The following is a 12,313-nucleotide window of genomic DNA, read 5'->3' as shown; positions in this document are numbered from 1 at the left end:
TGTTTATGTTCGGTCAAGTCACGTGACGGGAGATCCCGCGTATCAGGGGGAGTTTGTGCCCAAAGTTCAGACTGTCAGGCAACAGGGACGAGAAACGAAACTGCGGGCAGAAGGAGGCTGAAGTCAAAGATGTTCTTTGAAATAAGATGTGTCACTCCAAAATATAAAGTTATGTTGCTGGTGTCTTCTTTAGTGTCTACTCTTACTGCTGAAAAGTTTTTGTCGAAAATATTGAATGAAAATAATACTTATAGTACGTTTTGAGTTCTATGAATGACAGAATGTCAGTTCAAACTGTATTTCATTTATTCAATTTTTAATCAATTATCGTTAAAGTGTTCATATTTGTCTTTATTATTATAATATGCATGAAAATGTAATGTACACATTGATAAGTTAACCATGTGAAAATAAAAAATATATGTATTTTTTTTAATCTAAATGAATTTAAAAGAGGAAGGGGGTCTATTGGTAAGAAATAATGTGTCTGTCCAGATGCTATAGCCTAAGAAAATATGTTGAGGATACGTTCGGGAAAAAAATGGCCTTTTTTAACATCGATTTATACCTTAAGACTTGTCCTCACCTCCATGCCAGCAGCTCTCGCTGCACTGTGGCCTCTTAATTAACCAGAAATTAGAAATGAAAATTGTAAAAAAAAAAAAATCACAGGGATAATAGTCAGGGCCCTTGGGTACCAGGGTCCATTGAAAGATCTTTGTCACCTCTTTTAGATTTTTCAAAAATAAAACACTGAATGTGACCAATATGTCTCATCTCTCAATGAAAAATTGGCAGAATTCACCTTTAATTTTCCCAAAAACTATACAGTAAAATCTGCTGAAGATCACAGGGGTAATCGTCAGGGCCCTTGGGTACCAGGATCCATTGAAAGATCTTTGTCACCTCTTTCAGATTTTTCCAAATAAAACACTGAATGTGACCAAAATTTCACGTCTTATTGAAAATTTAGCAGAATTCACCTTTAATTTTCTTTAAAAAATTATACAGTAAAATCTGCTGAAAACTAGAGGGCTAATAGTTAGGTCCATCAGGTACAATGATCCATTGAAAGATCTGTGTCACCTTTCACAGATTTTATATTAAAACACGACGTATGTAACAGACGTTAAGTCAGACTATGCTGCTGTTAAAGAGAGACTGGGCTTGGCTTTTGGACAGAGACAATATATGGACCGCTTCAGAGCTAACCTATCGGCCTGGGCACAAGCTCCCGGAGAGAGCTTGGAGGTGTATGCAGCTGATGTGAGCCGGCTCGTCGCTGAGGTTTTCCCGGATTATGGCGCCATTGCACAGAGAGAACAGAAGTTTCATCATTTCCTCGCTGGACTGGATCCGGTGCTGAAAGCCAAGTGTCTTAAACAGGGTGCTACTGATTTAGAGGAGGCTTTGACCATTGCAAAGCATTGTGCCAGAGAAGCTCTGCAGAGGGAATGTGTGGGTACATATCCAGTTGCCCAGCTACCTGGAGGTTCTTTAACAGTGCAGTCTGTTTCAGTGACCGATAATCTGCAGAGGGCTGTAAAAAAATTAACGGAGGAGATGTGCTCCATGAGAATGGAAATGAAAGAGATTTGTGAGGAAAACCAAAGACTAGACTAGACTAGCCCTGGGTGTGTCGGGCGCCAGACCAGAAAAGGAAACAAGGAGGTCTGGCGTGCGCTTCTTGCCTTAGCAGCAGAATGCTGATAGGGGACAACAGGGAAACAGACAGTAGCTGGAGTTGAGGCCCCGACATCAGCTCATCAGCAAAAATATGCCATATATATATATATATATATATATATATATATATATATATATCTGGGGAGAAAGGACAGTCAAGTCTTCAGATCAGATTTTCTGTGTAATCATATTCCCTGTCCTTTACAGGAGAATCACAGTCCAATCAAGTGTACTGTAAGAGAAAAACTTCACACCACCCTCATCGAGAGGGTCATGGACAGACGACGCAGCCCCAACATCCAGTTCAAGATGCCAACCTCCTCACTTGCCCAGCCACAACCTGCCAACCCAACACCCAACACTGTCCCTGTACCTAACCCATCAAAGGAGGCTGCTACATATTTCCAAAGCGGCTCTGAGACATGACTTAACTCGTCTTGAGCTTTTTTTAAGATAAGATATAACTTTATTGATTTCCAATGAGGAAATGCAGTGTTTATATTCATTTCTTGTTTATTTTTTTTAGTACTTTTGATTCATATTTAATATGTAGCACCATGGTTCAGAGAGAAACACATGTATGGCCATCAAATGTGAATAAAGATGACTTTGACTTGACTATATAATGCATAGCTTTTTTAGATGAATTTGCCTGTTAAATTTAATTTGCGTCTACAGTTTATAATGGCAAAAATATTTTTATTTGTCTATAAAAACATTTACATTACATTACATTATCAAAAACATGATGCAGGTAGGACCATTAGTGCACTGTATTTTATCGTATCAGGCAAGAGTAATTTAGTAACTCAAATAACTTTATCTAATACAGTATATATTTGTATCAACCACAAAATGAACTACAACCAACATGAATTTAAACTTTTAATCAAAAATAAATATACAAAATATATTTATATAAATAAAGCAAATGATAGTTCTTCCTGAGCATCCAAAGTCTCTTGGTATCTGCTGTACTGGCCACCTTGAGCTGGATATTGTCTTCTGATGGCCTGCAGGAAACAGGTGGGAAGAACAACGCAACAGTCTTTGCTAAGTCTCTCTCCTTGCAGGATTCATTCCAGATAGTGACTGAAGGCTGTCAGGCAACTTGTCTAGAAAACATTCAAATTCAAAAAACTATTAGTCCCCGGGGGGCAAATCAAGGGCACACAGAGCAGTACAGTGCAACGATGCTAAAACATTTAACCAAGATAAGAGTCAACAAAGAATAAAGTGTCAAAGAAGAATAAGTATCAAGAGTGTTAGTACAAAGTTAGAATACAAAATTACAAAGTTAGATAGATGGAATAGCAGAGAGTAAGTGTCTAGACATTAGCACAAGTAATAGTAACAGAAAGAAAATAAAAACACTCACTTCACAGACGTCCATTAAATCCTGCAGGCTTTGGCTGACGTTTCCAGTTCAATTCAGGGATTTTAAAGTATGTTTCGAGGTGTCCCCACAGCTGCCGACATAGAGGCCCTCCATCAAGACTGCAGCCGCCGCCTCTCCCCCTCGGAATGGCCGACATGCAGGCTCTGTCTCTGGGGTGCAGCAGTCGCAGCAGCTGCCTCTCATTGCCCCTTCAGCCTCAATGGCTTGTCATCACGGCTTGTAGAGAGAGTAATGAACATTTGATTAGAGTACAACACCTCCTTCAAAATCCCCTTCATCATAAGTTTGAAGTTGAAACATCCTTTTTCACTGTTGCTTTATACACAAAACAAGTTAGCATATAGTTGCTTCCTACCAATATGGTTGACGTTAAGTTTTGATTCTGGCCGTGAGATCCCGCCCACGAATCTGTGATTGGTCTGTAGCCTCTGTGAATGAAAACATGAGAACTAGGTGTCTATGGCGCTTTTTTCATCACGAAAAAGACTACGTTCTGGCAAGAAAATAATATTTCTCTCGTCTCAGGGAAAAATGAGGGCTGGATTCACAACCATTACATACTACTAGCATGTTTCTAATGATACAAAGCTTAATGCAAATGGGTGAAGTATCCCTTTAATTAAACACATATCCAGCCATTCGTACAGTGGTTTTCCTTCCAGTACAGTTGAGAGCATTCCTGGCTCTCCACAGGAATCATGTATCCATGAGGCTGATGTACATCTTCTGCCAGCTGGTATATCTCAATGCCCTCTGCCTGCTGTTGATGCTAGAGCAGAGATGTTCGATGGAGATCCATCTGGAAACACAAAAACATTTCAGTACGCAAATGTCAAGTAAACATTACCTGATCATTTACTTCATTAAATCTCTGGTTTATATGCTTGATTGGAAAAACAGAAACTACATACTGTATAAATGTACAGAACATGTATGATTATTACTTGTGAAATGAAGGAAACATATATCCTCCAATAGTGTGTATAACAAAAGTACTGAAAGCATAATTGAATACATACCCGGCCATTCTTACAGTGGATTTCCTTCCAGTACAGTTGAGAGTATTCCTGGCTCTCCACAGGAATCATGTATCCATGAGGCTGATATACATTTTCTGTCAGCTGGAATGTCATCATGCCATCTGCCTGCTGTTGATGCTGGAGAAAAGGAGGTAGATGGAGATCCATCTGGAAACACAAAAACACTTCTGAACGCAACTGTCAAGTAAATATTGCCTGATCATTTACTTCATATAAACTCTGGTCTAAATGCATGATTGGATAAAAAAAATAAAATAAAAAAAATAACACTACATATTGTGCACATGTACAGAACATGTATGATTAGGACTTGAGAAATGAAGGAAACATATATCCTCCAATAGTGTGTATAACAAAAGTACTGATCTCTCCCTGCCATCCCCTGCTGATGCCTTAGGTGTTAGCCCCCCAACCCTTCTGCTTCCTTTTTAGCCACAGCCAGAAGCTGCCTTTCTCCGCCTCCTCTGCCAGCTCTTTCAAGGCTTTCCGATGTCTCGGTCCTGTGCATCCCATGTCGCGGAGTAGGCGAGCAGTTGAGGAACCTACGAAGCCCCTACACCCCACTTCCACAGGGCAGATAACAGCTTTCCAGCCCGCCTCCCTGCACTCTGCCGCCAGATCAGAGTACTTGGCTCACTTCCGCTCGTAGGCGGCCTCCACACCTCCCTCCCATGGTACGGTGAGTTCCACCAGGAGGACTGTCTTGCTAGCCTCTGACCACATGACGAGGTCTGGCCGCAGGGATGTTTCTACAATCTCCCTGGGGAACTGGAGCTGTTTTCTCAAGTCGACCCTCATGGACCACTCACTTCCTGGTGAGAGGAGCCTTGCTGTATCTCTCTGGCGGGAGGGTCTGACATTCTCTCCAGCCCTCGCAAACTGGATGGGATGTCGTCCTCGAGACCTCTGCCAGCTTCTTCAGCACTTGGTCGCGTCACCACCTATAGCGGCCCTGGGACAGCGCTGTCGTGCAGCCCGACAGGATGTGCTGGAGGCTTGCGTTGATGGTGTTGCAAAGGGGACAGTTCTCTTTGGCACCAAACCATTGGTGGAGGTTTTGGGGACATGGCAAGGTGTCGTATGTTGCTCTGATCAGGAAGCTGAGCCTTGCTTGGGGGATCTGCCATAGGACGGACTATGACATGGACCTATCTGTGAGACCTTCCCATGACGTCCAACGTCCTTGCTGGCCCTGGAACACCGCTCTGATGTTCAGGCGTTCCTGCTCAGTTCTTGCCACTTCCGCCACCACCATGGCTTTCCGGTCTTCTTTGGAAGCCTTTGACCAGAACAAGGGAGTATCGCCCCTCCCAAGGCCTGCTCGACCCTCCTGGACTCTGCCGACCACCTCGCGGTGCTTCAGCCTGCCGATTGCCATGTCGACCTCTTCTTGGGCTTTCCACTTTTTTCCCGTTCTTATCTGGGTGCCCGCTGCTCTCACCAGCTGGTCAGTGGATTCCCTCAGCTCCAGCACCAGCCGAGCCTTCTCTTGCTTGTATCCCAAGCTGATGCATCGCAGTGGTAGTTGTAGTGTGTTCCTACCAAAGAGGCCGAACCTCCGAGAGGCATCTTGGTAGTCCCAGCCACTTCCTGATGAACGAGTTTGCCAGCCCGTCCATCTTGCCTACCACTGAGGAGGGGATTTCGCTCATCTTCAGTGGCCACACCACCCTTTGGTACAGTATGAACTGGTAACACCAAACTTTGTACTTTCCGGGGAGTTGGCTTTGATTGATCTTGGTCAGGCCATCTGCGAGCTGCTTCCTCACCGTCTCCCCCATCTGCCTGTCAGAGAGCTTTGCTGTGTAGGTGCGACCCAGGCTACGGACAGGTTGATCTGCCAGCAATGGGATATTCTCACCGCCTGCGACAAAGATGGTGTTGTCGTTTCTGACTCCTTTCCTGATCGACAGGCTGCGTGACTTGGGGGGTTTGATCTTCATACTCGCCCAGCCCACAAGCTCTTCGATCCTCTTCAGCAGTCTTGTTGTACATGCTGCTGTCTGGAGTATGGTGGTGAAGGAATCATGTATCCATGAGGCTGATATACATTTTCTGTCAGCTGGAATGTCATCATGCCATCTGCCTGCTGTTGATGCTGGAGAAAAGGAGGTAGATGGAGATCCATCTGGAAACACAAAAACACTTCTGAACGCAACTGTCAAGTAAATATTGCCTATTCATTTACTTCATCCAAACTCTGGTCTATATGCTTGATTGGATAAAAAAAAAACAATGAAACAAAAAAACAACTACATATTGTGCACATGTACAGAACATGTATGATGAGTACTTGAGCAACGAAGGAAACATATATCCTCCAATAGTGTGTATAACAAAAGTACTGAAAGCATAATTGAATACATACCCGGCCATTCGTACAGTGGTTTTCCTTCCAGTACAGTTGAGAGCATTCCTGGCTCTCCACAGGAATCAGGTATCCATGAGGCTGATGTACACTTTCTGCCAGCTGGTATATCTCAATGCCCTCTGCCTGCTGTTGATGCTGGAGCAGAGATGTTCGATGGACATCCATCTGGAAAAACAAAAACATTTCAGAACGCAACTGTCAAGTAAACATTACCTGATCATTTACTTCATTCAATCTCTGGTTTATATGCTTGATTGGGAAAAAAACACTACATAATGTACACATGTACAGAACATGTATGATTATTACTTGTGAAATGAAGGAAACATATATCCTCCAATAGTGTGTATAACAAAAGTACTGAAAGCATAATTGAATACATACCCGGCCATTCTTACAGTGGTTTTCCTTCCAGTACAGCTGAGAGTATTCCTGGCTCTCCACAGGAATCATGTATCCATGAGGCTGATATACATTTTCTGTCAGCTGGAATGTCATCATGCCATCTGCCTGCTGTTGATGCTGGAGAAGAGGAGGTAGATGGAGATCCATCTGGAAACACAAAAACACTTCCGAACGCAACTGTCAAGGAAATATTGCCTGATCATTTACTACATCCAAACTATGGTCTATATACTTGATTGGAAAAAAAAAATCGACTACATACTGTACACATGTACAGAACATGTATGATGAGTACTTGAGAAACGAAGGAAACATATATCCTCCAATAGTGTGTATAACAAAAGTACTGAAAGCATAATTGAATACATACCCGGCCATTCTTACAGTGGTTTTCCTTCCAGTACAGTTGAGAGCATTCCTGGCTCTCCACAGGAATCATGTATCCATGAGGCTGATGTACACTTTCTGCCAGCTGGTATATCTCAATGCCCTCTGCCTGCTGTTGATGCTGGAGCAAAGATGTTCGATGGACATCCATCTGGAAAGACAAAAACATTTCAGAACGCAACTGTCAAGTAAATATTACCTGATCATTTACTTCATTCAATCTCTGGTTTATATGCTTGATTGGAAAAAAAAGAACACTACATAATGTACACATGTACAGAACATGTATGATTACTACTTGTGAAATGAAGGAAACCTATATCCTCCAATAGTGTGTATAACAAAAGTACTGAAAGCATAATTGAATACATACCCGGCCATTCGTACAGTGGATTTCCTTCCAGTACAGTTGAGAGTATTCCTGGCTCTCCACAGGAATCATGTATCCATGAGGCTGATATACATTTTCTGTCAGCTGGAATGTCATCATGCCATCTGCCTGCTGTTGATGCTGGAGAAAAGGAGGTAGATGGAGATCCATCTGGAAACACAAAAACACTTCCGAACGCAACTGTCAGGGAAATATTGCCTGATCATTTACTACATCCAAACTATGGTCTATATACTTGATTGGAAAAAAAAACCCGACTACATATTGTACACATGTACAGAACATGTATGATGAGTACTTGAGAAACGAAGGAAACATATATCCTCCAATAGTGTGTATAACAAAAGTACTGAAAGCATAATTGAATACATACCCGGCCATTCGTATAGTGGTTTTCCTTCCAGTACAGTTGAGAGCATTCCTGGCTCTCCACAGGAATCAGGTATCCATGAGGCTGATGTACACTTTCTGCCAGCTGGTATATCTCAATGCCCTCTGCCTGCTGTTGATGCTGGAGCAAAGATGTTCGATGGACATCCATCTGGAAAGACAAAAACATTTCAGAACGCAACTGTCAAGTAAATATTACCTGATCATTTACTTCATTCAATCTCTGGTTTATATGCTTGATTGGAAAAAAAAGAACACTACATAATGTACACATGTACAGAACATGTATGATTACTACTTGTGAAATGAAGGAAACCTATATCCTCCAATAGTGTGTATAACAAAAGTACTGAAAGCATAATTGAATACATACCCGGCCATTCGTACAGTGGATTTCCTTCCAGTACAGTTGAGAGTATTCCTGGCTCTCCACAGGAATCATGTATCCATGAGGCTGATATACATTTTCTGTCAGCTGGAATGTCATCATGCCATCTGCCTGCTGTTGATGCTGGAGAAGAGGAGGTAGATGGAGATCCATCTGGAAACACAAAAACACTTCCGAACGCAACTGTCAAGTAAATATTGCCTGATCATTTACTTCATACAAACTCTGGTCTAAATGCATGATTGGATAAAAAAAAAAGAAATAACACTACATATTGTGCACATGTACAGAACATGTATGATTAGGACTTGAGAAATGAAGGAAACATATATCCTCCAATAGTGTGTATAACAAAAGTACTGATCTCTCCCTGCCATCCCCTGCTGATGCCTTAGGTGTTAGCCCCCCAACCCTTCTGCTTCCTTTTTAGCCACAGCCAGAAGCTGCCTTTCTCCGCCTCCTCTGCCAGCTCTTTCAAGGCTTTCCGATGTCTCGGTCCTGTGCATCCCATGTCGCGGAGTAGGCGAGCAGTTGAGGAACCTACGAAGCCCCTACACCCCACTTCCACAGGGCAGATAACAGCTTTCCAGCCCGCCTCCCTGCACTCTGCCGCCAGATCAGAGTACTTGGCTCGCTTCCGCTCGTAGGCGGCCTCCACACCTCCCTCCCATGGTACGGTGAGTTCCACCAGGAGGACTGTCTTGCTAGCCTCTGACCACATGACGAGGTCTGGCCGCAGGGATGTTTCTACAATCTCCCTGGGGAACTGGAGCTGTTTTCTCAAGTCGACCCTCATGGACCACTCACTTCCTGGTGAGAGGAGCCTTGCTGTATCTCTCTGGCGGGAGGGTCTGACATTCTCTCCAGCCCTCGCAAACTGGATGGGATGTCGTCCTCGAGACCTCTGCCAGCTTCTTCAGCACTTGGTCGCGTCGCCACCTATAGCGGCCCTGGGACAGCGCTGTCGTGCAGCCCGACAGGATGTGCTGGAGGCTTGCGTTGATGGTGTTGCAAAGGGGACAGCTCTCTTCGGCACCAAACCATTGGTGGAGGTTTTGGGGACATGGCAAGGTGTCGTATGTTGCTCTGATCAGGAAGCTGAGCCTTGCTTGGGGGATCTGCCATAGGACGGACTATGACATGGACCTATCTGTGAGACCTTCCCATGACGTCCAACGTCCTTGCTGGCCCTGGAACACCGCTCTGATGTTCAGGCGTTCCTGCTCAGTTCTTGCCACTTCCGCCACCACCATGGCTTTCCGGTCTTCTTTGGAAGCCTTTGACCAGAACAAGGGAGTATCGCCCCTCCCAAGGCCTGCTCGACCCTCCTGGACTCTGCCGACCACCTCGCGGTGCTTCAGCCTGCCGATTGCCATGTCGACCTCTTCTTGGGCTTTCCACTTTTTTCCCGTTCTTATCTGGGTGCCCGCTGCTCTCACCAGCTGGTCAGTGGATTCCCTCAGCTCCAGCACCAGCCGAGCCTTCTCTTGCTTGTATCCCAAGCTGATGCATCGCAGTGGTAGTTGTAGTGTGTTCCTACCAAAGAGGCCGACCTCCGAGAGGCATCTTGGTAGTCCCAGCCACTTCCTGATGAACGAGTTTGCCAGCCCGTCCATCTTGCCTACCACTGAGGAGGGGATTTCGCTCATCTTCAGTGGCCACACCACCCTTTGGTACAGTATGAACTGGTAACACCAAACTTTGTACTTTCCGGGGAGTTGGCTTTGATTGATCTTGGTCAGGCCATCTGCGAGCTGCTTCCTCACCGTCTCCCCCATCTGCCTGTCAGAGAGCTTTGCTGTGTAGGTGCGACCCAGGCTACGGACAGGTTGATCTGCCAGCAATGGGATATTCTCACCGCCTGCGACAAAGATGGTGTTGTCGTTTCTGACTCCTTTCCTGATCGACAGGCTGCGTGACTTGGGGGGTTTGATCTTCATACTCGCCCAGCCCACAAGCTCTTCGATCCTCTTCAGCAGTCTTGTTGTACATGCTGCTGTCTGGAGTATGGTGGTGAAGGAATCATGTATCCATGAGGCTGATATACATTTTCTGTCAGCTGGAATGTCATCATGCCATCTGCCTGCTGTTGATGCTGGAGAAAAGGAGGTAGATGGAGATCCATCTGGAAACACAAAAACACTTCTGAACGCAACTGTCAAGTAAATATTGCCTGATCATTTACTTCATCCAAACTATGGTCTATATACTTGATTGGAAAAAAAAAATCGACTACATACTGTACACATGTACAGAACATGTATGATGAGTACTTGAGAAACGAAGGAAACATATATCCTCCAATAGTGTGTATAACAAAAGTACTGAAAGCATAATTGAATACATACCCGGCCATTCTTACAGTGGTTTTCCTTCCAGTACAGTTGAGAGCATTCCTGGCTCTCCACAGGAATCATGTATCCATGAGGCTGATGTACATTTTCTGCCAGCTGGTATATCTCAATGCCCTCTGCCTGCTGTTGATGCTGGAGCAGAGATGTTCGATGGACATCCATCTGGAAAGACAAAAACATTTCAGAACGCAACTGTCAAGTAAATATTACCTGATCATTTACTTCATTCAATCTCTGGTTTATATGCTTGATTGGAAAAAAAAGAACACTACATAATGTACACATGTACAGAACATGTATGATTACTACTTGTGAAATGAAGGAAACCTATATCCTCCAATAGTGTGTATAACAAAAGTACTGAAAGCATAATTGAATACATACCCGGCCATTCGTACAGTGGATTTCCTTCCAGTACAGTTGAGAGTATTCCTGGCTCTCCACAGGAATCATGTATCCATGAGGCTGATATACATTTTCTGTCAGCTGGAATGTCATCATGCCATCTGCCTGCTGTTGATGCTGGAGAAAAGGAGGTAGATGGAGATCCATCTGGAAACACAAAAACACTTCTGAACGCAACTGTCAAGTAAATATTGCCTGATCATTTACTTCATCCAAACTATGGTCTATATACTTGATTGGAAAAAAAAAATCGACTACATACTGTACACATGTACAGAACATGTATGATGAGTACTTGAGAAACGAAGGAAACATATATCCTCCAATAGTGTGTATAACAAAAGTACTGAAAGCATAATTGAATACATACCCGGCCATTCTTACAGTGGTTTTCCTTCCAGTACAGTTGAGAGCATTCCTGGCTCTCCACAGGAATCATGTATCCATGAGGCTGATGTACATTTTCTGCCAGCTGGTATATCTCAATGCCCTCTGCCTGCTGTTGATGCTGGAGCAGAGATGTTCGATGGACATCCATCTGGAAAGACAAAAACATTTCAGAACGCAACTGTCAAGTAAATATTACCTGATCATTTACTTCATTCAATCTCTGGTTTATATGCTTGATTGGAAAAAAAAGAACACTACATAATGTACACATGTACAGAACATGTATGATTACTACTTGTGAAATGAAGGAAACCTATATCCTCCAATAGTGTGTATAACAAAAGTACTGAAAGCATAATTGAATACATACCCGGCCATTCGTACAGTGGATTTCCTTCCAGTACAGTTGAGAGTATTCCTGGCTCTCCACAGGAATCATGTATCCATGAGGCTGATATACATTTTCTGTCAGCTGGAATGTCATCATGCCATCTGCCTGCTGTTGATGCTGGAGAAAAGGAGGTAGATGGAGATCCATCTGGAAACACAAAAACACTTCTGAACGCAACTGTCAAGTAAATATTGCCTGATCATTTACTTCATACAAACTCTGGTCTAAATGCATGATTGGATAAAAAAAAAAATAAAAAAAAAATAACACTACATATTGTGCACATGTACAGAACATGTATGATTAGGACTTGAGA

At 43.5% G+C, this 12,313-nt stretch overlaps 1 protein-coding gene across 2 annotated transcripts; it reads right to left on the bottom strand.

Annotated features, from left to right (window-relative positions):
- Positions 1–2,558: 2,558 nt before the first annotated feature.
- LOC306820734 (uncharacterized protein) lies at positions 2,559–8,242 on the bottom strand. 2 transcript variants are annotated; one of them, XM_079338676.1, is made up of 5 exons: positions 8,053–8,242; positions 6,881–7,048; positions 3,441–3,513; positions 3,061–3,301; positions 2,559–2,801 (listed from the first exon to the last, which is right to left on the bottom strand). In XM_079338676.1, exons 1-4 carry the CDS (start codon positions 8,236–8,238, stop codon positions 3,282–3,284), a joined length of 447 nt encoding a protein of 148 aa, XP_079194802.1. In that variant the 5' UTR covers positions 8,239–8,242; the 3' UTR covers positions 2,559–2,801; positions 3,061–3,281. The 2 variants fall into 2 exon arrangements, 1 of the variants encoding a protein (XP_079194802.1); XR_013778697.1 differs by lacking the exon at positions 6,881–7,048 and having other exon boundaries at positions 8,053–8,229.
- Between the last annotated feature and the right edge of the window lie 4,071 nt (positions 8,243–12,313).

The sequence above is a fragment of the Symphodus melops genome, assembly GCF_947650265.1.
Source record: "Symphodus melops genome assembly, chromosome: 2".
NCBI lineage: Eukaryota > Metazoa > Chordata > Actinopteri > Labriformes > Labridae > Symphodus > Symphodus melops.
The sequence above is the reverse complement of the archived record's forward strand: the minus strand, read 5'-3'. Positions and strand labels throughout refer to the sequence as shown.

Bases quoted from the DNA above. Each gene is read 5' to 3' on its own strand.
- LOC306820734 (XM_079338676.1), bottom strand. From the start codon at position 8,238: ATGTTTTTGTCTTTCCAGATGGATGTCCATCGAACATCTTTGCTCCAG. The intron at 3,514-6,880 runs GTATGTATTCAA...TTTCATTCACAG, and splicing joins ACCACTGTAAGAATGGCCGG to AGGCTACAGACCAATCACAG. The intron at 3,302-3,440 runs GTAGGAAGCAAC...TCTCTCTACAAG, and splicing joins ACTTAACGTCAACCATATTG to CCGTGATGACAAGCCATTGA.